The 24,064-nt window shown below is 38.5% G+C and overlaps 1 protein-coding gene across 2 annotated transcripts in view; it reads right to left on the reverse strand.

Annotated features, from left to right (window-relative positions):
* The window catches only part of LOC150076224 (solute carrier family 35 member E3-like), a 113,377-nt gene that overhangs the window by 35,960 nt on the left and 53,353 nt on the right, over positions 1-24,064 (reverse strand). For both annotated transcript variants that reach the window (XM_090387149.1, XM_090387148.1), the window contains one exon: positions 7,249-7,331. In XM_090387149.1, coding sequence (XP_090243275.1) covers positions 7,249-7,331 — 83 coding nt within the window. The remainder of the gene's footprint in view (positions 1-7,248; positions 7,332-24,064) is intronic.

Consider the following 24,064-nt stretch of genomic DNA (forward strand, 5'->3'; position numbering starts at 1 on the left):
GTTCTCCTAACTCCACTAATCACTTGGAACTCTGACTTCCTCTCTTTAAAATTTGCCTTTCTCCAGTCCAAATGTCCTAAAAGTGATGTAATTTTCCTTGTTGATTTTAACGTTCACTACTCCAACTGGCTTCCATTTTCTATTCACGCGGAACCAGGTGGTTGAAATGCCGAGGCTTTTGTAATTACTAATGACCTCGAACAGATTGTTCATTTACCTACCAGAATACCACACAATCCTAATCTAATCACACAGCAGATATTCTTGATTCTCACAAACAATCCTACTAAGTATGCAGCTGAGGTGAGTGGTCCTCTCAGCACTTCAAATCATTATTTAGTGATGATCTCATGCATTCTCTTATGGCCATTCTCAACCTTGTGTTGTTTGGCATTACTAGAATGCAAAATTAGATTATCTCCAGGATTTCTTTTCTTCTTTCCCTTGGTCAGATTACTGTTTCAAATCTTCCAATGTCAATGTTTGCAAAGATCGTGTCAGTGAAATTAAACTTGTAGGAATGAAATCCTTTATTCCACACTCCACCTTAAAATCTCATCCTTTATCTAAACCTTGATTTGCCAATAAATGTGCTAAGGATGTTCAAGATAAGAATGCTGCATATCGCAACTGGCTTGTATCCAAATCTTCAGGTTCATTTTCTGCTTACAACCAAAGCTTGTAACAATTGTAAAGCAGTTATCATTCAGTCCAAACTAGATTTTGAAACGGCTAAGAGTAGAAAACTTGCTTCTTGTCCAAATAAATGGTGGTCAAGCATTCTGGTCTCATGGCAAAGCTATTTTGGCTGCAACTTTTTTGCCCATGTCTATTCCCACCTTGTTCAAAACCAGATGGTTCTATTGCCAAGCTGACCTGCTAGCATGTTACTTTTCTTCTAACTCATGTATTGATGATCTTGATGAACCCCTCTTACCATTCCCAGTACACTCCATTTAATGCCTGCGGAGGCTTCAGTCAAAAGGATCTTGAATAATCTTGATGCTAAGAAAGTTCCAGATCCTGATGGTATTTCTCCACTTGTTTTCAAAACCTGTGATCCTGAGAGTATGCCTGTTCTTTGTCGCTTTTTTTTTACTTTCTTATTCCACAGGTGTTTTCTCTTCTGCTTGGAAATTTGCTCATATCCAGCCAGTTCCTAAAAAGGGTGCCAAATCTCTCCCATCCAACTATCATCCCATTGCCCTTACTTCCACTCTATCTAAACTAATGGAGATCAAATTAACTGCCAGCTCAAACTATCTAGAAACCTTGCAGATAATCAACAATTGTCAGTATAGATTCTGTCATCAATCCCATCTGTGGACAAATTCAATGAAAAAGTTTGGTGAAACTCAAGAAGTTGCTCTTGACATTTCAAGGCTTTTGATCATGTTTGGCAAAATGATCTAAATAAACCTTCATCTTATGGTTTTCTAATTGTTTTTTGTAATTGGGTATCCTGTTTTCTCTCTGACCACTCACTGTGGGTGACAGTAGATCTCACTTTGTCTTCTAACTTCTCCACTAATGCAAGTATTCCCCAAGGTTCAGTTCTTTTTCCAACTCTTTTCCTCTTGTATTTTAATGACCCTCTTCATTTGATTGGAAATTCTACCCATAGTTTTGCTGATGATAGCATAATGCATTCCACCCTCCAGATAATTCTCAAATGGGGGGGCAAAGATAAATTAATTGATTTCAATTCTTCTAAAACTCAGTCCTGTCTTATATTTCAAAAAGAGGATTCTTCTGCTCCTATGCTTATCTTTGATGACACTCTGATTTCTAGAAAAGATTACATCCCTATTGGGGGATTACCCTGACTTCTAATCTCTTTCTCTTGTCATAAGTGCATCACAAATATTGCTTTCTCTGCATCTAAAAAAAATGGGTGTTCTCTTTCTCTCTCGGCATTGCTTTTCTTCCAAACAGCTGTTCACTCTGTACAAATTGTAAATCCACTCTACCCTGGAATATTGTTCTCACATTTGATGCAGTGCCCCCAAAACTCAGGCATCTAAATTCCATTCAAAAGAGGGCAGTTAGGTTAATTAATGACTCATCTCTAATAAAGTCTCTCCACTCTGTTTCACAGATGTTCTGTTTCTTTTGTTTTTTTGTAATTGAGTATCCTGTTCCATGGGAACTGAAGAACAGTTCCCATGGAAGTAACTATAGACAAGATATCCTGTCTATAGTTACTTCCATGGGAACTGTTCTTCTGAATTGACTTCTATAATTTTCACTCTCTACTTCCAACCCAATCTGAACCCCTGCCACAACTAATCAACATCCTGTTACCACCCAACTTCAAATTCATAGAACCAACTTTTCTTCTTCCTCATTTATTCCTTCAACTTCCATTTTTCTGGAACAACCTCCCTTCTTTAGAAATTTGAGTCTAATATCAAGAAGTATTTTCTTTCATATTCTCAATTTTCAACCCATCCACAGTACCAAGTACTATAGGTTCTAATTCATTTTTCTCCCAAATCACTAGCTGAAGAGAGGCTGAAAAGCTTTTAAACAGCTGCCATGATGGTGTCTCAGATTTCTAAATGTATTTTGGATTCACCTGTTCAAGTGATTCCACACAATTAAAAAGGTATTAGCAACTTAGGCAGAATGTGGATAACAGTATTTGTCTTTAATTTGAATCTAAGATTACAGAATAGTTAAAGCCTCAGGTTACGTAGGAAGTTAGGAGTTAACTAGCGTACAATTTAGTCCAATTGCATCATTTCTGTATGTAGCCAACTACTTAAGTAGTTATGAATTGGCATCATTAAGTATATCTCATATTGTGAATACCTTCACGATGAGTTGCCATGATATTGCATGTTACCTAGAATAAGTAGTGCTTCACCATAGGAGAAGACTAGTGTTACTTAGTCTCAGTGGATACCATCACCCATATGGCACTGTTTCAGAGCTTACTGGCTCCTCATCAGTGGGAGAGCAGGTACATAACCATCAGTAGTGGCCTACGTAACCTGAGGCTTTAGCCCTATATTATTCTGTAATCTAAATTACTCCACACCATCAGGCATCTCTCATATTGTGGAGTTATACTTGGCAATTGAATTGTCATCACAACACCAGGGTACCTGCCCACCCACTGATGAGGAGCCAATAAGCTCCGAAATGGTGCCGTATGGGTGATGGTATCCACTGAGAATAAGTAACAATAGTCTTCTCCTATGGTGAAACATTACTTATTTGAGGTAACGTGCAATATCATGGCAATTCATTGTGAAGGTATTCACAATATGAGATATACTTAATGATGCAACACCCAATTCATAGCTATGTAAGTAGTTGGCTTTGTATAGAAATGATGTAATTGCACTAACTTGTACACTAGTTTGAATCTAAGATCTTAGGGACGTTCTTGGCTTCACTGTTCAATGAGAGCCACCCACTGGTATTGCACTACCTCTGCTGGGTGCAGGATTTGTGCTTCTTGCAGGACAGTTTAATAGCAGACCCAGGTCCCACTCCTCATGCCAGGGGCAGGCACTAGGTAGCAGCTGACCCCTAGCAGCTAAGAGGCCTGACACACACACAACACCCAACACATGCAAACAATCCTTGAAATACTTTTATTTACTCTCCTCTTCTAAATTGAACAAAATTATTAAATTAAGCTTAAATAAATTAAATTAAGTTAACTAAATTAAAAAAAAAAAAAAAAAATATATATATATATATATATATATTTTTTTTTTTTTGTTTCGAAAAAAACCAAAAAAACCCCATTCTTTTACTAATTGCCTGCTTTTGACAAATTCAGTTCTACTGAGGGTATACACCAATGAGCCAAAACATTATGACCACCTACCTAATATGATGTTTGATCCTCCACATGCAGCCAAAACAGCTCATACCCAGCGAGGCATGGACGTTACAAGATTTCTAAATGTCTTGTGGTATCTGGTAACAACATGTAACCAGCAGATCCTTTAACTCCTGTAAGGTCCGTGGTTGAGACACCGCAGATCGGAGTTGCTGTTCCAACACAAACCATAGATGCTCGATGGAATTAATGTCTGAGGAATTTGGAGGCCAGGGCAATACCTGGAAGTCTTCCTCATGTTATGCGAAACAGTCTCGAACAATCTGGGCGGTATGGCATGGCGCGTTATCCTGCTGAAAGATGGCACTGGACTTCCCCTCGGGCAGTGGCCAGAGTGGAAGACTGTTGCCATGAAAGGGTGTACCTGATCAGCAATGATGTCAGTATGGCACATGGATGACTGGACCCAAGATATCCCAGAACATCGCCCAAAGCATGATACCGCCACCACTGGCTTGTTTTCATCCCACAGTGCATCCAGGCACCATCACTTCCCCGGGTAAATGACGTACACGTACCCAGCCATCCACATGGTGCAACAGGAAATGTGATTCATCAGACCAGAAGACCTTCTTCCAATCACTCAAAGTCCAGTTTCGATGCTTGCATGCCCATTGTAGGCACTGTCGCCAGTGAACCATGGTTAGCATGGGCACTTTGGAGTGGCCTGCGGCTACGCAGCCCTATTTTCATCATGGTTCGATGTACTGTGTGCCGTGACACATTATCCCGTCACCAGCATTCCAATTACCAGCAAGTTGTGCCACAGTCACCCTTCTGTTGCCACGTACCATCCGGGAGAGCCTTCACTCACCTCAAGCATTGATGTGCCGTGGTCATCCAACATCTCACCGGCTTTTCGTGGGTTCCCCCTCCTCGGACCACTTTTGGTAGGTACTAACCATTGCTGACCATGAGCATCCCACCAGCCATACCGTTTCGGATATGCTGTGATCCAGTCGTCTGGCCATTACAATTTGGCCTTTGTCAAACTCATTTAAGTCCGCTGCCTTCCCCATCTGAAGAACAAGAGTAACACTGATTAACGGAGCTCAGTATCAGGTGTTCTTTATACCGTGTCCCGACCAGTGAATGCGCCGTAGTTCACCTGCAGTTGCTTTGTCTCATCGGTGTATATGCATGCATATATTTTGTTGCAACTTTAATTGGAAGTTTTTCTTCTATACACTGCTTGGCTATTTATAGCTTGTCTTAGCAGGCTTTGTAATCTCCCAACACCATGTTTTCAGGCTGCTGCACATCCTAATAGAAGCACCTGAACAGGGAACAAGAATCAATATCACCTCTGCTTGAGACTACTATAAAACTATTAGTATGTGTATCCGCCAAAACTTGCAGTTTAACAGTGCCTCGATAAAATAAGTAAATATATTTCTTCTATTAAATGTATCCGATCCCTGTAAAAATACTCTTGTTAACAGGCACAAACCACACTGAGTAAAATTCTACCCAATAAGGCTTGCAAAACACTTGTTAACAAGCACACTGAGTAAAATCCTACCCAATAAGGTTTGCACATTGCTCTGTAATTGTTAATTAAGTCCTCGGATCTCTTAATATCATTATTTATTAGATACAGTTTTTAATACTAACATTCTCTGCTATTTTTAGTTTCTTGATATAAGTGATGAAATGCAACTTAACAATGGACAACCTTTTTTTTGTTTTTAGCCTTTTCTTGATTCTTTTTTATAAAATGAGAAATTATAAATGATGAGCAAGCTTATCACCAAGAATGGAGTTTATGGATTAAATTCAAAGAATTTAATCCATAAACCTAGAGTACTGTATACAGGTCTGGAGGCCTCATTTCAAGAAGGATGTAGAGCTGCTGGAACGAGTACAGAGAAGGGCAACAAGATTAGTGAATGGAACAAAGGGGTGCTCTTACGAAGAAAGGCTTAAGTTTTGCAAATTACAGTGTCTGGAGACTAGGCACCAGCGAGGTGATCTGATAGAGGTGTATAAAGCCTTGAATGGTTTAAGCATGCTCAATGCTGATGGGATTCTTCCTCTAGCTCAGAATAATCACCTGAGAGGGCATAAATTCAAATTGAGGAAAGACAGATGTAGGATAGACGTGCGGAAATTTGCCTTTAGCCAGCGGGTGGTTGGTTGGTGGAACAGACTTCCATCCCTTGTGGTGGAGGTTGATAGCCTAAATAAGTTTAAGGCTCAGCTGGACAGGTATTTTGAACGAACAGAGGGGTGAAGTGGAAGTGGTTTTTTTTTTTTTTTTTTTTGGCTGATGCTGCATAAGCTTGCTTTCTTGCATCAAATGCCTCTACTAATGCTAATGAATTTATGAATTTAATTTCATGTACATGAAAATTGCAAAAGTTGGTATTAAGTCATCTTTATACATTGTGTGAATGCAGGTTTGGATTAACCTAAGCTGAAACCATGGATACAAATGACATGAAGTTTTCACTCAAAGAACTGGTAAAAATTTATTAAATTTTTACAAATTAAATATATATGACAAATTTAAAATTTTTATTAAATTTGAGGCATAAAAAAATAACACATCTGCATAAATTTAATGCAAAATATTTATATTTATTGGAGGCAGATTCAATAAATATAAATTATATAACTAAATGTAAGGCCAAATAGTAGAACAGTAAACATTAAAATAAACCACAAATAAATAAATAAATGGGGGTGGAACCATATTTTATGGCCATACGTCATACACACTCCTGGAAAGTGTTATGTAGTTGGCACAATTTCTTCCAGAGAGTTCAGCTTCTTTAAATCTGGGCCATCCAATGCAGCCCAGGTGCAAACACCAACAAAAATATTGGAAGATACAATGACCTCCCCCCCCCCCTCTTCTGGATTGCCCTCTTACCTAACCTCAGATACTGTCCCAGAAGATACCTCAAACCCTGTACTTCACAGGCCTCCCATCTTGACAGCTTCCCTCCCCAATTCCTCCCCTCTCACATCCAGGGTTATTTCTACTGGCACCAGGAGATCCCAAATAATCCCAGACAGCCAACAAAACCAAATGCTAATGCCTATCGACATTTAGCCCTATAGCCAATCAGTCACCTGCCACTTTCCAGCTTCTTATAACTCCCAGCTGTAATATGTGATTCCCCACCACTTATTTTGTTGTTTACTGTATCATATCTTATTTTAATTTTTTATTTTTAGTTTGCTATTATTCAATAGCAAACTAAAAATGTTTACTTTTTAGCAAACCTGTTTACTTTTAAGATTGCATTGCCATACAATCAATATGTTTCATTAAATTCATGCAGAATTATGTTCTTTCTTATGCATGGAAAATTTTCTTTCAACTCCTATATCATGGTTATTAATACTTATGATTTCCTATAACATAAAATTTAAAAGGATACGTGACTGCAGAGGTATTACCAATGATCCAGTAGATAGATAAATTAACCATGAATGCCACAACTCCAGTCAACAATACTAGAGCCTAAAAATTTATTAAAAATTAAAATGCTACACTAATAAAAAAATTCATTAATATATCAATAAAATATTTTCACAATTTGGAGTTATAGAATAAAATGGAAGATATTTGCTAACCCCATATAAACGTGGGAAGAAGGCGAAGACAAAGAAGAAGAGGATATTTATCTTTTTTTCCACTTCTATTCTCCCCATAAGAGAGGGAAAAAAATCACTTCAAGTTTGAATAGAAGATACATATTAAACTATAGAAGGTGACATGTGGTTGGTACCAATAGTAAAATGCAGATTAAGCAGTATACTGAAATAAAATTTTGTGTGCTAATAAAAAAAAGTTGTTTCTATTGGAAATGCTTACTTTGTTCTAAGAAGCATATGGAGACTCACTGAATTTCCAAATGTACACGAACAAAGTAATGCTGGAATTTTCTTTGAACACATTGAATGATATGAATTCATATCAGAAGAATGAACTATGAAAAGAGTTGTAAGGTGAAATGCTTCATGTATGAAAATAAAAATACTAGAAAAGTGGTTCCCAAAGTTTGCTGTTTGATTTGATTGTTTCTTAGCACTGACTACTTTGGCCATTTTGCTCCAGTTGCTATGGTATACCAGATCATATGGTCTATTATAAGTCTGTGCAAATATGTGTATGCAGAGGAAATGAAGAGAAAGTGGTTCCCCCCCCCCGCCACAGGAAAAAATCTACTTCCACCGCCTGCTAATTACAGCACCGATTGAAGATGCCCTTACAAATTCTTCTAATCTTAAAATGGTAGATATTTAACTTTTTTTCCACTTCTATTCTCCCCATAAGGGAGGAAAAAAATCTACTTCAAGCTTGAATAGAAGATACATATTAAACAATAGGAGGTGACATGTGGTTGAATCTCAGACAATGTTCAAATCTAGACCTCTTCCCATCATACAGCGCCTCCGTAGCCAGGTGGGAAGGAGCAGCAGTGCGTAGTTCATGCTTCTTGATTAGACCGGGGTTCGAGCCCGTGACCACCAAATACGGAGGGTGCGGAAAGGTCAGGGAATGACCACTGCATATCCCCGAAGCAATATGGCCTTAGTTGCTAATGCTCCTAAAAAAACAAAACAAATAACAATAATCCCATCATACTGCCATATAGGACTCAAAGTTTTCATAACCATTCACATTTATGTCTCTATAGGTATTGATCTCCCATAGCCCATTTATTAATAAAAGTTCTCTGCCACATGACAAGTCCATAACATCCAAAACTTAATCACAGCTCCATTTCACCCTGTTTCTAAACTATTCTCCCCAGGTCATGATACCTATAAAAATTATCCAACTTTAATTCACCTTCTTCCCCTTGGCCCCTCATCCATTACTTTCTCTTCAATTACACCCCTTAATAAAGTTTTGGCTCTCAGTAAATGCCCAATCTATTTTTTTTTTTTCTTTTCATTATAACTTTTAACACACTTCCATTTTTTTCTCACTCTTTCTATACTTGCTAATTCTATCTATCCATTTTCCACATTCAAGCCACAACCAAAAGCTTTAATTCACCTTCAGTGCCCATGTTTATATCCATAACACATGATACTCTATACAAAACATTAAACTAACCTTTTCCTTAATTTGATATCTATTCTCCCAGTAACATCTGCTCATCCCCCCCCCCTCATTAAATACCTGAAAAATTTTATCAAGATAAAAAAAATATATATTGAAGTGGGTCTTACTGAAAGAGGCAGCAAAGGAATGCACCAAACCTTTAATGTTAATCATGGAGCCATTGTTGAACTAAAGAATTAGTTCCCTTGGAATGGAGAGTAACACCTCACCAATAAACAAAGGAGAGGAGGGGCTAAGGATCATATGGGTAACTACAGACCAGTCAGTTTAACTTCAGTGCTATTATCTAGCTCCTCCTCTCAGGGAGGTTTTTTTGAGGACTGTACTGAGATACAGAGTTTTATCATTTTTTACAGCTGCATCACTCCTGCCATAAATATCATATGATTGGCTATGTGATATAGCTAATATTACTTATTACAGGTATTAGCTCTCTCATTGGCTTTGGCTTTCAACTAATCACAATTGACAACCGGGCATTCATCCTTCCCACCCATTCTCATTGGCTTTCACTGATCACAAATGACAACTGGATATCTCCTGTTCTGGCAGAATGTTTTTAAAGAACATGGTACACTTCACCAAATATTAATAAAATTTTAAGGCAGAAACTATGATATTGTTTAGGGCAATTGTATCCTTGAATTTTTAGAGAAACCGAAGTTCATACTTTAGACATCATTATTATAATATCTCATATGGTGAATATTGTCTCATGATGTCACTACTGGATCATTAGTTCTTATACCTCTCGAGTACTTAACTGCAACCAATGAGCAGCCAAAATGGTGCTGTCTGGGTGGTGGTATTCAACTGAGAATAAGTAACAGTACACTGCCCTATGTTGTTGTCGTTTGGTTTTTTTAGGAGCATTAGCAACTAAGGCCATATTGCTCCGGGATGTGCAGTGGTCATTCCCTGACCTTTCCGCATCCTCCATATTGGTGGCTCACGGGCTCGAACCCCGGTCTAATCAAGAAGCATGTGTTATGCACTGTTGCTCCTACCCACCTGGCTACGGAGGCATCACACTGCTTTAATGGGGAAATGTTATTTATTTGATGTATTAGAGGAAAGCTACTTTCCTAAATTTGCTTGTATTTCACACATAAGATGTTATACTATTGATGTTTAACATACAAACTTCAGTTTGTTTTTTGCTGAGTTTTTAGGGGAGTTGGAGAGTTCAATGAGTGGCTTTTAGAACATTTTCTGATACATCACCAAAACAATATGTTTTAATATCAGGAAAAATAATAAAAAAGGGAACTCTATATGAAAATGAAGGTCTGGGATGATGCATTTAGTCTGAAAGAATATACGGATATCATCCCCATTAAAGGATTGGGTTAGAATGGGTGCAATATCTATGACACACTTCGCCAAGAATCAGTAATTTTACTGATACACTTTAATATAAAACAAAAATAACAATAACAAAACCAAGAAACTCCTCATAAAAATAAGGGTCTGGAGTTGCAAGTCTCTCAAAAAGAGCTTGTTACTGATGTATTCTATCTACTGCCACTACTATCAGTGTTGCCTATTTTCCTTTATTTCTTACTTTCACTCATTCAACTTTATGAGTGTCCTGATAGTTTTGTATAACTAATTTCATGAAAAATTGGTATTAGTTTTAATTAATTCCCTTTGGGTTTTAGAAACACAACAAATTCTGAATCTGTTCAAGCCACCACAGATATACTGTACTTCAACAAGTACTACCAATACAAGCCTGTAACTAAGTGCTTGAAAATTATCATTTGGTCTAGCTAACAACATGAAAAAACTAAATCCTCCAGCTGTGAGCAAAATAAATGTGACAACTCTCTTAAGGGTCCAAGCATAAGCCAATACCTGCTTTTAGTGATCAAACAATTAAATGAAGATACAGTAAACCCCCGCTATTCGCGGTATCTGTATTCGCAGTTTCGCGTATTCACGATCGCCGATTTAATATAAAATGAAATCTAAAAAATGTGAATTTTAAAGCACCGTGAATATTTTTCGCCATAAAAAACATGGCGTGGCTAGAATTATCTTTTCCCGGTCAAAACAGCGCTGAGTGGGTGGGGGAAAGGGGTGACAAAATCGCGAGCGTGGATGTTTCTCGCTAATCCTTGTTCAGTATTTGTTATGCGCTTGTCATGGAAGGTTTCGTCGTTTGCTTTTAATTTATATGCTTATAAATTGAATAAGTTTATCAATTTATAAATTGATATGCTTACAAAAATGATAAATCTACCGTTTTGCAGTGTAAAACAGACTTTTTCGAGTGTGTTAACAGAAGAAAGTGACTTTATTGTGGACAAGGTCTTTCTACCCTACAAAAATATGGCTAAGAATAACAAGGGAAATGTGAAAAGATCAAAGAAGGTGGTGATGACATTAGCGAATAAAATTAAGTTATTAGACAAAATTTCTAATGGTGAAAGTGTCTCCTCAGTAGCAAAACATTATAAAATCAATGAGTCAACTGTATGATCAATCAAAAATCGGAAGAAAAAATCCGCCGTAGTGTCCGTGAAAACGCGCTAATTGCTTCAAAAATTTGCTCTGTAACTTGTGATGTTAAATTAGAAAAAAATGAAAAAGCTTTAAATCTGTGGATAGAAGACCGAACTCAAATATAATTCCGTTAAGTTCACTCATCATTTGTGAAAAAGCAAAACTCCTTTATCAACACTTTAGCGAAACTGGTGATAGCACTGGCAGGATAAGTTTTTTTGCTAGCAAAGACGCTGGTTGAAAGATTTGTTTGAAATTTCTAATAAATATTACATTTAATATTAAACTGTTTCTTATTTTCATTTCGATGCCATATGCTTGCATTTCACTATGTACATAGTCATAATATGAAGGTACATATAATACATACATAGACAAAATTTTAGACTAGTTTTTCTTATATATTTCATACTTTGGAACAGAACCCCTTTATTACTATGGGAGCCATAACTCAGTTATTCACATTTTCGTTATTCGCGACATTTCTGAGGAACGTAACCCCCGCGAATAGCAGGGGTTTACTGTATTTAGTATTTCTAAGAATAATGCCACATCAACAACCTGCACCACTGGCAGTTTTAGCCATCGCACAGGAAAATCAATCAAGAAGATTCTTCACAAAACTAGGAATATAACAGGAATATTGCCATGGAAAAAAACAGAGTATAATGTTGAAAAAAAAATTAAAGATAAAATACTGTAAGGAGGCCTGAAACAAATGGCTATAAAATGATTTTAGAGGCTATTAATAGAATTGCTATTAATTTTGTCTGTCTTTCTTCAAGTGTAGCTCCAGACTCAAACATAATATCTTTACCATAGTCTTATATAGGAGGGCAATGACATCCTTTTTCCTATTTAACAGGGTCTTATATATTGTAGAGATGATCCCATGTAACTTCCTAGGCACTTGTTTACGCTGCATGGAAAGTTTCATATCTGACTGAATCATAACCTGTAAGTATTTTTCATCCTCAACCACTTTTTATTCCACTCCCCATGTCTTGTAATTGCTGGATTTCTGTTTCCTATACTGTGATCCATTCCTTAGTGCTTGAGATTGTCAACACATTCTCTCAGGGATGCCAAGCTGTGCTTGCTACCTGGGAGTCTAAAACACTGCCACAACTGATATTCGGATGATAATCAAGTCAAGTGGACCTAATTTTGGCAAAGTATGGCCAGTCTATGACAGCTAAATCCTCTGCTTGCACCTTCACAATGGTGGAACTGTTAGTAACCCTGAGTATAAACTCCATGTGCAAGTCCTGAAACGCAGCACCTAGCATACTGGAGGTGACCACCAAGGTGTGAACCAACGATAGTAGAGGTTGAGGTGTGGGCAGGAATGCCACCACTTGGCATGCAGGAATTGGCATGCAGGAATGCCACCCTTTACCAGGCAATACTAGGTAGTAGCTGATTCTCATCAACTGGTGCAATACCACTACTTTGCTTATTAGAGGCTCGAAGTGGTAGAACCCATGTTTAGCCTCCAGTTTGGGGGGGGGGGGTTGATGGGGGAGTTTGTCGGAGCAAAGCTCCGACAAACTCCTCATTTATTCCATCATGCAGTATGACTGATGTCTCTTGGGGTTATGATGGACATCATGGCGAGATCCAATCTTCCTTATTTTGAGGGTACACCTCTAAAACGGTATATGCAGTTGGCAGCTATACAGACCCAGGCCAAACCAACTGGTAACTCTCTAAGAGGCTTACAGATCAGCTAATGTATATTATTGCTGCCTCTACACTGCCAGCTAGTGACTAGAGGGAGTCCGAGTAGTGTGTATGTGGGGGCATCGTCAAAGCAACATTATATCAAGGAGCTGGGTATATTCTTGCCATGTGTTTGCCCTATCCAAAAATTCATTACTCCATACAGCAAGTCCTCACCACCTTTTCTTCTGAATATACCATGAATGGTCAAAATAACAAAACAAACTTATCTACAAAAAATTCTAAACCTCCCAAACACATCCTCGTTCATTTAATAAATATAAGTGGTCTCAGTTCTAATCTCGACGTTCATTTCCACTTAGTCTGCCAAACCCCGCATACTTTTTCTGGAAGGATCTGAGTTGTTGGTTGATTTAACCATTGCTCATCTCAGTTATTTAAATTATTTGCTGTATGATTCCTTTCACTTCAGAGGTGGTACTTTTGCATATATCCATTGTAATATATTCCCTGCTAGAAACAGTTATTTGGAATCTCCTCTTTTCAATCTTCTCTGGCTTAAAATCTCTCTACCACATTCTGTAAAATTCATCTGTTGCCACTATTTTCCTCCCAACTCCACTACTCACTTCGAACTCTTTCACTTCCTCTCTTTGAAACTTGACTTTCTCCAGTTCAACTTTCCTAATAAAGAGGCAATTTCCCTTGGTAATTTTAATGTTCACAACTCCAATTGGCTTTTGTTTTCTAGTCACACAAACCCAGCTGGTCGAGATGCTCAGGCTTTTGCAATTCCTAATGAACTTGTACAGCTTGATCACTTACCTACCATAATACGAGACAACCCTAACCACGCAGCCAACGCATTTGATCTTTTTCTCACAAACATCCCTTCTAAATAGACAGACAAGGTAAGTGGTACTCTAGCCACCTCAGATCACAACTTGGTGATGGTTTCTTCTCGAATCTTTCTCTAGTGGCATTCTCAATCTTGTGTTGTTTCAGATTACAAGAATGCAAATGGGATGTTCTGGGAGATTTCTTTTCCTTGGCCAGATTACTGTTTCAAATCTTTTGAAGTCAAAGTTTGCTCAGATCGTGTCAGTGCAATCCACATTCCACCTTAAAATCTTGCCTTGGTTTTCCAATAAATGTGCTAAGTCTGTTCAAGAGAAGAATTGTATCCAAATCTGTAGGTTCACTTTCTGCCTACACCAAAGCGTGCAACGATTGTAAAACAGTTAATCAGTCCAAACTAGATTTCAAACAGGCTAAGAGTAAAAAACTTGCTTTTTGTCCAAATGGTAGTTGAGCATTCTGGTCTTTTGCCAAAGCTATTGGCCACAATTTTTGCCCATCTGTCAAAACCAGATGGTTCTATTGCTACTTTATCCAAAGGTAAAACTGACCTGCTAGCATCCTATTTTTCTTCCAACTCATGTATTGATGATGTTGGTATGGTAAACCACCTCCCACCATTCCCAGTAGTAGTAGCATGTGATGCAAGAAAGCAAGTGTATGATCTTATGCAGCATCAGCCAAAAAAAAAAAAATCACACAACCATTCCCTCTAAACGTTTGTCCAGTTCCTCCTTAAATTTATTTAACCTATAAACTTCCACAACGACAGATGAAAGTTTGTTCCAGCAATTAACCCCCCGCTGGCTAAAGGCAAATTTCCGCACATCTATTCTACCTCTGTCTTTCCTTAATTTGAATTTATGCCGCCTTAAGTTCGTAATCTGAACAAGTGGCACAATCCCATCAGAATTCAGCATGCTGAACCCGTTCAAGGCCTTATACACCTCAATCAGATCACCGCACAGGTGCCTAGTCTCCAGCCATTGCAATTTGCAGAACTTAAGCCTCTCTTGGTAAGAGGATCCCTTCATTCCCCTCACCAATCTTTTCCTTCTCTGTACTTGTTCCAACAGCTCTACATCCTTCCTAAAATGAGGCCTCCAGACCTGTACGCAGTACTCAAGGCATGGCCTGACCATTGCCTTATACATAGCGACAATCACTTTTTCCCTGCTAGCAAAATTCCTATATATCATTGACAAAACTCCATGACCTGCCCTGGCAGCCTGTCTGCATTGTTCAGAAAACTTCATATCTGACTGCACAATTACTCCCAGGTCTTTTTCATTTTCTACCACCTTAAATGTAGTACCACACAGTTGGTACTACATTACGTTTCTCTGGGGTTACTTCTACCCATATGATGTTGCTGATATTGGTAAAACACCTCCCACCATTCTCAGTATATTCCATTCAATGCCTCCTGTGGTCTTCCGTCAAAAGGATGTCAGAAGGATTTTGACGAATCTTGATGCTAAGAAAGCTCCGGGTCCTGATGATATTTCTCCGCTTGTTCTTAAGACCTCTGCTCCTATTTTACTCCTGTTCTGTGTCACCTTTTTTCACTTTCTTATTCCAAAGGTGTTTTCCCTTGTGCTTGGAAATTCGCTCATATCCAGCCGGTTCTTAAAAAGGTTGACAAATCTCTCCCATCCAATTATCGGCCCATTGCAATTAGTTCTACTCTTTCTAAAGTAACAGAGAAATCAATTAACTGCCAAATCTTAAACTATCTAGAAACCTTCCATCTGATCAATGATCGCCAGTATGGATTTCATCAGAATTGATTCACTCATGATATTTTAGCTTACATTACCCATCTATTATAAAGATAGCAGTGAAATATCACCATAATTATTTATGGTGATATTTCAAAAATTTCAAAAGAAAAAAAATTTATGGTGATATTTCAAAAGAAATATCACCTTAAATATTTATCCATAATGGAAAAAACTACGAAAGTAGTATAAATGGCATTGATTTAATTGTATCTCATATTGTGACTATTCTTCACGAGTTACCAAGTATTGCACTACTCTGAATAAGTAATGCTTCACCAATAGAAAGGACTCTATTGGTGAAGCGTTACTTATTCGAAGTAGTGCAATACATGGTAATTCATTGTGAAGAATAGTCACAATATGAGATACAATTAAATCAATGCCATTTATACTACTTTTGCAGTTTTTTTCCATTACAGTTAAATATATGGTGATATTTCACTACTAACTTTATAGTATATTACCAATCTGTAACTTATTACGCCTTGTTGCATTTATTTTATAAGTGTTACCCATCTATGGAAATATTCAAAACTCAACCAGTTGCTCTTGACAATTCAAAGGCTTTTGATCATGTTTGGCATAAAGATCTTCTAAATAAGCTTCCATCCTATTTGTGGCTTGCCAACTGTTTTTTGTAATTGGGTATCCAGTTTTCTTGTTTATACTCCGGAACAACCACCAGGTCAGTGGAGTTTACAGTATATCATAAATACAAACTTTAATCGTATTTAGGTCACAGGCTTGAACCCGTCCACTCAAAGAATGTCTGGTACTGCACTCATGCTCCTGACCACTCGGCTACATCAGGCCTTTCTGACTACTCACTGCAGGTGATGGTAGATGACTCCCCATCTTCTAACTTCTCCACTAATGTTAATGTTCCCCCAATTGTTCAGTTCTTTCTCACACTCTTTTCCTCTTGTATATTAATGACCTTCTTCCATTGACTGGAAATCCTATCCATAGTTTTGCTGATGATAGCACATTGCATTCCACCTTCCAGTTTGAAAAACCTTGCACTGCACAAACAGCTTCAACTTCTTAAATATCCACTATCAATTCCTTACTTAAATGCTGAGCTCTGGTAATTCTCTAGTGGGTAAAATATAACTTAGTTCATTTCAATCCAACTAAAACTCAGTCCTGTCTTATATCTCGCAAAAAGAATTCTTCTGCTCCTATGTTTATCTTCAATGACACTGATTTCTAGGCAAGATCATTAGCATTAGTAGAGGCACACAATGCAAGAAAGCAAACTTATGTAGCATCAGCCAAAAAAAAATATATATATATATAATTTCACCCATCCACTTGCTTCAAATGTTTGTCTAGTTCTGCCTTGAATATATTTAAGCTATCAACTTCTACAACAACAGATGGAAGTTTGTTCCAGCAATTAACTAAACGCTGGCTAAAGGCAAACTTCCGCACATCTATCCTACAACTGTCTTTCCTCAATTTGAATTTATACCCTCTCAGGCGATTATTCTTAGCAAAAATAATCTGATCAGCATTGAGCTTGCTCAGACCATTTAAGGCCTTATACATCTCAATCAGATCACCTTGCAGATGCCTACTCACTAGACAATGTAATTTGCAAAACTTAAGCCTTTCTTCGTAAGAGCAACCCTTTGTTAAATTTGCTAATCTTGTTTCCCTTCTCTGCACTCATTCCAGCAGCTCTACATCCTTTCTAAAATGAGGCCTCCAGACCTGTATACAGTACTCAAGGTGTGGCCTGACCATTGCATTATACAAGGGGATAATCACCTCCTTATCTATACTAGAAAAATTCCTGTATATCATTGACAGGATACTATGATCTACTCTTGCAGACTATCTGCACTGCTCAGAAAACTTCATATCTGCCTGCACAATTACCCCAAGGTCCTTTTCACTGTCCACTACACTGAGTGTAGTACTACCTAGTTGATACGTTACTCTGAGGTAACTGCTGCCCATATGCAGTACTTTACATTTGTCAATGTTAAACTTCAGTTGCCACCTCTCAGCCCAGCCCATCTACTCAACTTTTCCAGATCCTGTTGCAGCAGCGTATCGTCATTACTGTCATTAACAACCCTGATGACTTTTATATTGTCTGAAAACTTGGACATTAAGCCTGACATACCATCATCAATATCATTAATGAATACAGAAAACAACAATGGACCCAACACTGAACCCTGGGGGACTCCACTAATAACATTAGTCCACAAAGAGCAGTGTCCATTGATTACCACTATTTGTCTTCTCCCACTCAACCATCCATTTATCCATAGCAGCAATTTGCCTCCAATGCTACACTGCTCCAATTTGTGCAGCAGTCTTCCATGTGGAACAGTATCAAAAGCCTTTATAAGATCCAAATACATGATATCAAAGTTATTCCCTGCATCCAGTTCCTTTGTGACCGCATCATAGTATCCAATTATCAAATTTTTCAGACAGGACTTCCCCTTAATAAAACCATGCTGTGTCCGAGCTATAACTGAAGTCTTGTCTAGATGATCCTGCAGTGCTTCTTTAACCAGTGCCTCCATTAATTTCCCTGAACAGAAGTTAAACTAACAGGTCTGTAATTACATGTGTTGCCCTTTGATCCTCCTTTGTGAACTGGGGTCACATTTGCACATCTCCAGTCCATGGGTACCTTCCCTGAGTCCAAGAAAGCTCTGATAATTATGGCTATGGGTTTGCTTATTTCCTTTGCTGCCTCCTTTAATATAACTGGACAGATCCTATCCACCCCCCCGGTGCCTTTCTTATGTTTATCTTCAACAATTTCTTCCTCCACTTTGCTCTTAGTTATTACAAAATCATCCAGCTCACTGCCACAGTTTAATTCACCTCTGGCATTCCCCTTCCTGAATAATTCCTCATGTGTAAATGTAGATGCAAAATACTCATTTCTTTTGTTAGCTACCTAAGCAAAATCATCAACAGTTGAACCATCGATATCATGTGGACCAATCTGATTCATCCCCTTCCATCTAGAGTTTACATAAGTAAAGAACTCTTTGCTGTTTTTCTTTGCATCTTTTGCCAAAGATTTCTCGTAATCTGCCTTTGCCTGCCTAACCTCCTTTGTGACTTGGTTACAGACTAGCTTATATCTATCGTAGACTTCCGTGTCACCTATTAATTTATATGTATCCCATGCATTTTTCTTCTCTGCCACATGTTTCATTAGTTCATCCGACATTTAGGCCTTAACCTTGAACAATATTTCTTAGTTTGTAGGAAAAGACTAGTAGCTTCCAAGATTAATTCTTTGAAGGCTTCCCATTTTGAATTTGCTGTTGGTCCCACCGTACAGAATTTAAATACTGTCTCAGAGCACCATAGTCGCCTTTATGAAAGCAAAAACCCTTCCCTTTACCCCTGATGGTAGTTACCTCTTTGAGTAAATCCCACTTCAGCACACTCTGATCACTGCCACCTATTGGTTCCTTTACCCAGATTCGTAATGCATGAAGAATCACTACTGATAATCATATCAAGAGTATTACTCCCTCTAGTTGCCTCCCGAACATGCTGCTGTAGAAAACTATCATCCAATAAATCCACAAAAGCATTGCTAGTGTGTGAGTAACCAACCCACAAATTCCAGTCAATATCTGGGAAATTAAAATACAGCATTATTATAAGATACTCTGATTTACTGGCCCACTATTTCTCTGTACAGTTGTTTATTATACTCATCGGATTCATTAGGCCTATAACACACTCCTACTCTCAATTTTGCTTTCCCAGTGCTTATGTCGTACCAAACTGACTCGACTTTGCACTGTTCAGCCATGCCGACTGGCTGTACTTCCTTGGATTTTATGTCTTTTTTTAACTAATAGCATAACCATTATAACTAATATATACACATTGTACTCCCCAAATTCCATTTCTGCATTCCTTATATCTGTGTGACACCATCTCTGATATCCCAACAATATCTGCCTTTGATGTTTTGACCATACCTCAAATTCATCAAATTTATTTACCAAACTTCTAGCACTGGTGTACATGCAAGTATACATGCACCTGTTTCTAATTCTTAGCTACTCTTACACAGCCCATGTATTTACTTGTTCCGCTATGACTCCCAGCAGTCTCTGAAATGCCCTGCACCTTGTTTTCCAGGCTGCTGCTCATTCCAATAGAAGCAATACAAGAATCGCTTTCAACTCTGCCATTGGCTACTGTTAATCTATTAGTCCATGTATCCCCCCAAGCTGGCAGTTTTCCAGCCCACCCAACACTGCCTCGATAGCATCAGCAAATATTCTTGCACCCTTTCTATTTAAGTGTATCCCATCCCTGTAGAAGCAGTCTCTCCTGTTATCAAGCACAGACCAGGCTGAGAAAAAATTCTACCCCTTGAGCCTTACACAATCTCTCCAGGGGCAAATTGATCGACAAGGCCTCATCATATACTCCCTCCTATCGTGTCTGGGCAGAATCGCAGACACTTTCAAATGAACCCTAACTCACGGCTTTTTGTCAACATTGACCTATACTCATTAAGTAATTCCGCCGGTCTCTTACTCTTAATATCAGTGCCAATGTGTACAAAAATATCACCTTTTGTGCCCTTAAAAGATGATATCTGCCCTTCAACCTTTTCCTCTGGCAGACATACCCTGGTTCTGTTCGATCTCTCCTTTTTTTTTTATCATTATTAGCCATATGGTGCAAGGAAGCTCGAGGCTTTTGCTGTACCAGGCAAAAAAGAAAAAAGAATTTCTGAGTTACCCTGAGAGAGAGAGAGAGAGAGAGAGAGAGAGAGAGAGAGAGAGAGAGAGAGAGAGAGAGAGAGAGAGAGAGAGAGAGAGAGAGAGGAATCACCAAGAAAGAGAAGAAAGATGATATCCAGCTCAGTACACTGGGTGTGCCAAGCCCATACTCACCTTGCACAATATGTTCCCTGTTTCTCTGACAATAGAGTCACTGACAACTAATAGTTCCTGTTGGGACCAGCACATTCTGCCTTGGGGAGGGGGGGGTGCCACTGTGTTGCGTGAAGTTCAAGTGCAAGCTCTGGCGCTGATGTGGGCAACTGAGAGTTTGATGGGCCACTCAATTTAAATCTTTCGAGGGCATCCACCCTGTCCTTCAAGCTCTCATATAGGCCCATGACAATGCTGAGTTGGCGCCTGATTTCCTCACATTCCTTACATCGTGCACACACAAAGACATTCCCCTTTGTGTACCGGGCATGACTTATAAACTTAAGAAAGGACTGTAGGTATCTATTATGGAATTACAACAGAACCAGTTAATAATTTTAAGACAGAAGTAAAAATATTATGGAGTGAGGTGGTCAGTATTTGGCAAAGTAGATGGAATGAGTCTGTGCATGGTGAAGTCACAAAGAAGTATATTGAAAATGTTGAGTTTGCTTCAACTCAACCTACCATTTCATGGTTGCACCAAGTATGTTTACAGCGTATTTGTTAACAGGATATGGATCTTTGAGGGCCAAAACTTTTCAATAGAGGTTTGGAGCTAGATCCTTTTTGCAACTGTGGTCAAATGGAGGACTGGATCCATATTTTACTAGTTTGTCCACAGTATACAGACCATCGCGTATTGCTGCTTAATCAGGTTCCAGGTCTAGCTGAGGAGAATGTAAAAATACTACTAGAGAACAAAACATACTATGAGACTTTCCAGACCTTTGCAGAACTGATTTTTAAGAAAATACTTGAGCTAAGAACTGAAATTCAAAATCGAATAGATATCCAATAGCTGAGAAGTTGATAAAATATATACGTGTTTTGGTTCGTCGGATCTGAAAAATAACATCTTAGTATTATGGAAACAGACACCACGTTAGAGCACCTACGTTAGTTGCTTGAGAAAATAGATGATATAATTAGCAGCTTGTCTGTCACTTTTATATACTTGAAATGGCATCTCTGTTCACAAAATGGTTTGTTTGTTATTTGGTTTTTAAGAGCATTAGCAACTAAGGCCATATTGCTCTGGGGATATGCGGTGGTCATTCCCTGACCTTTCCGCATCCTCCATATTTGGTGGTGACGGGCTTGAACCCCGGTCTAATCAAGAAGCGTGTGTGCTACGCACTGCTGCTCGTTCACACCTGGCTAAGGAGGCATCACACAAAATGGAGGAGAGCACTTTATAGTATTATATGTGATGCAAGAAAGCAAGCGAATGAGCTTATGTAGCAACAGCCAAAAAAAAAAAGCCCAATTATAAAAGTATGTTCCAGTTCCTCCTCGAATTTATTCGAGCTATCAACTTCCACAACAACAGATGGAAGTTTGTTCCAGTAATTAACCACCTGGGGGCTAAAGGCAAATTTCCACACATCAATTCTATAACTGTGTTTCCTCAATTTGAATTTATTCCTCCTCAGGTTCATAATCCGAGCAAGCGGAATAATCCCATCAGAATTTAGCAAGCTCAACCCTCCAGCTGCTGCAATTTGCAGAACTTAAGCCTTTTTTGGTAAGAGAACCCCTTCATTCCCCTCACCAATCTTGTTGCCCTTCTCTGTACATGCTCAAGCAACTCTACATTCTTCCTAAAATGAGGCCTTCAGACCCTGTACGCAGTACTCAAGACATGGCCTGACCATTGCCTTATACAAAGGGATAATCACTCCTTTTCCCTACTAGCAAAATTCCTGTATATCATTGACAACACCCGATGACCTGGTCTGGCAGCCTGTCTTCAGAAAACTTCATATCTGACTGCACAACCACTCCCAGATCCCCTTCGCCCTCCACCACTCCAAGTGCAGCACCACACAGCTGGTACACCTCTCTGGGGTTACCTCCACCCACACGCAGCACCTTACACCTGTCAACATTAAACCTTAGCTGCCACCACTCAGCCCATCTGCCCAAATTTTCCAGATCCAATTACAGCAGCACAATGCTATTACTGTCATTAACAACCCCACCAACCCCTGTACCACCTGTAAACGTCAACATTAAGCCCAACATACCTTCATCAATATCACTGGCAGATACACAAAACAACAGTGGGCTCAACCTGGGGAACTCCATGAAGAGCAGCATCCATCGATCCCACTCTCCGTGCATGTTAAATACTTCCATTTTGTTCTTTAGCACCATCTATAATTAATATGGCTTTAAAAATAGCAAATAAAGTTGTTTAGAGCGTTTCAAATATCTGAACAAAATGGAAAAATTTAAGAAATTTGGCTTAGCTACTATTGGACCCTTTCACCTGAAACTCAGTATAGAAGAACATCCTTGTATTACTTAATTTTAATAAATTTTGCATTGTCCCTGGTAGATTTTTTTTTAGGAATTACGGTTAATCCAATCTTAAATAATTCCAAAACTCTATGCAACTTTTCATCCTGGATGGGACATGGAGATTCTTACTGGAATACATATAAATCTGAAAATTCTTAAATTTAAACATGCTTTTTACAGTGATTTTTGGATAGAATTGAAGCAAAACAATTGTGAAAGACCTTCTGAAAAGGAATAAAAAGTTTATTTAGAATTTTTACAAGGAAATCAGTGGAGGTACAGGCCTAGGAGCCACCCTTGATGCAGGTAAAACACACACACACACACACACACACACACACACCACTTACGTTCTTGGACATTCCTTAATGAAGAAAGGAATGTCTTCGAGGAGCTGTGTTTATTTTGCTGATTTATTTTGCTGTATATAAATCTTGTATATAAATTAATGTATATATATTTTGAGAATGTACATAAAATTGTGTGTGTGTAAATAAAAATGGAAAAAAAATGGAATGTGCTCCCACCTCTGTTAAAAACTGATGATTATATTGTCTTCTCAGATAAAGATAAAGCCGACTTACTAGCATCATAGTTTTCTTCTAACTCTTGGTGATGATCTTGGTAAACCACCTCCTACCATTCCCAGTACACTCCACTCAATGTCCCTTGTAGTTTTCCATCAAAAGGGCATCAGAACAATTTTGAACAATCTTGATGCCAAGAAAGCTCCAGATCCTGATGATATTTCTCACTTGTTCTAAAAGTGCTCCTGTGCCTACTCCTGTTCTTTGTCACCTTTTTAAAAATTTTCTTATTCCACTGGTGTTTTTCTTTCTGCTTGGAAATTTGCTCATATCCTGCCAATCCATAAAAAAGGGTGCCAAACCCTTCCCATTCAATTATTGCCTCATTGTACTTAATCTATGCTTTCCAAAGTAAAGGAGAACTGCATTAACTGCCATCTCCTAAAATATCTCAAAACTTTCCATCAGATCAATGGTTGCCAATATGGATTCCATCAGGTGATATT

The sequence above is a fragment of the Mastigoproctus giganteus genome, chromosome 13 (genome assembly GCF_048544385.1).
Source record: "Mastigoproctus giganteus isolate SK-2022 chromosome 13, ASM4854438v1, whole genome shotgun sequence".
Lineage (NCBI taxonomy): Eukaryota > Metazoa > Arthropoda > Arachnida > Uropygi > Thelyphonidae > Mastigoproctus > Mastigoproctus giganteus.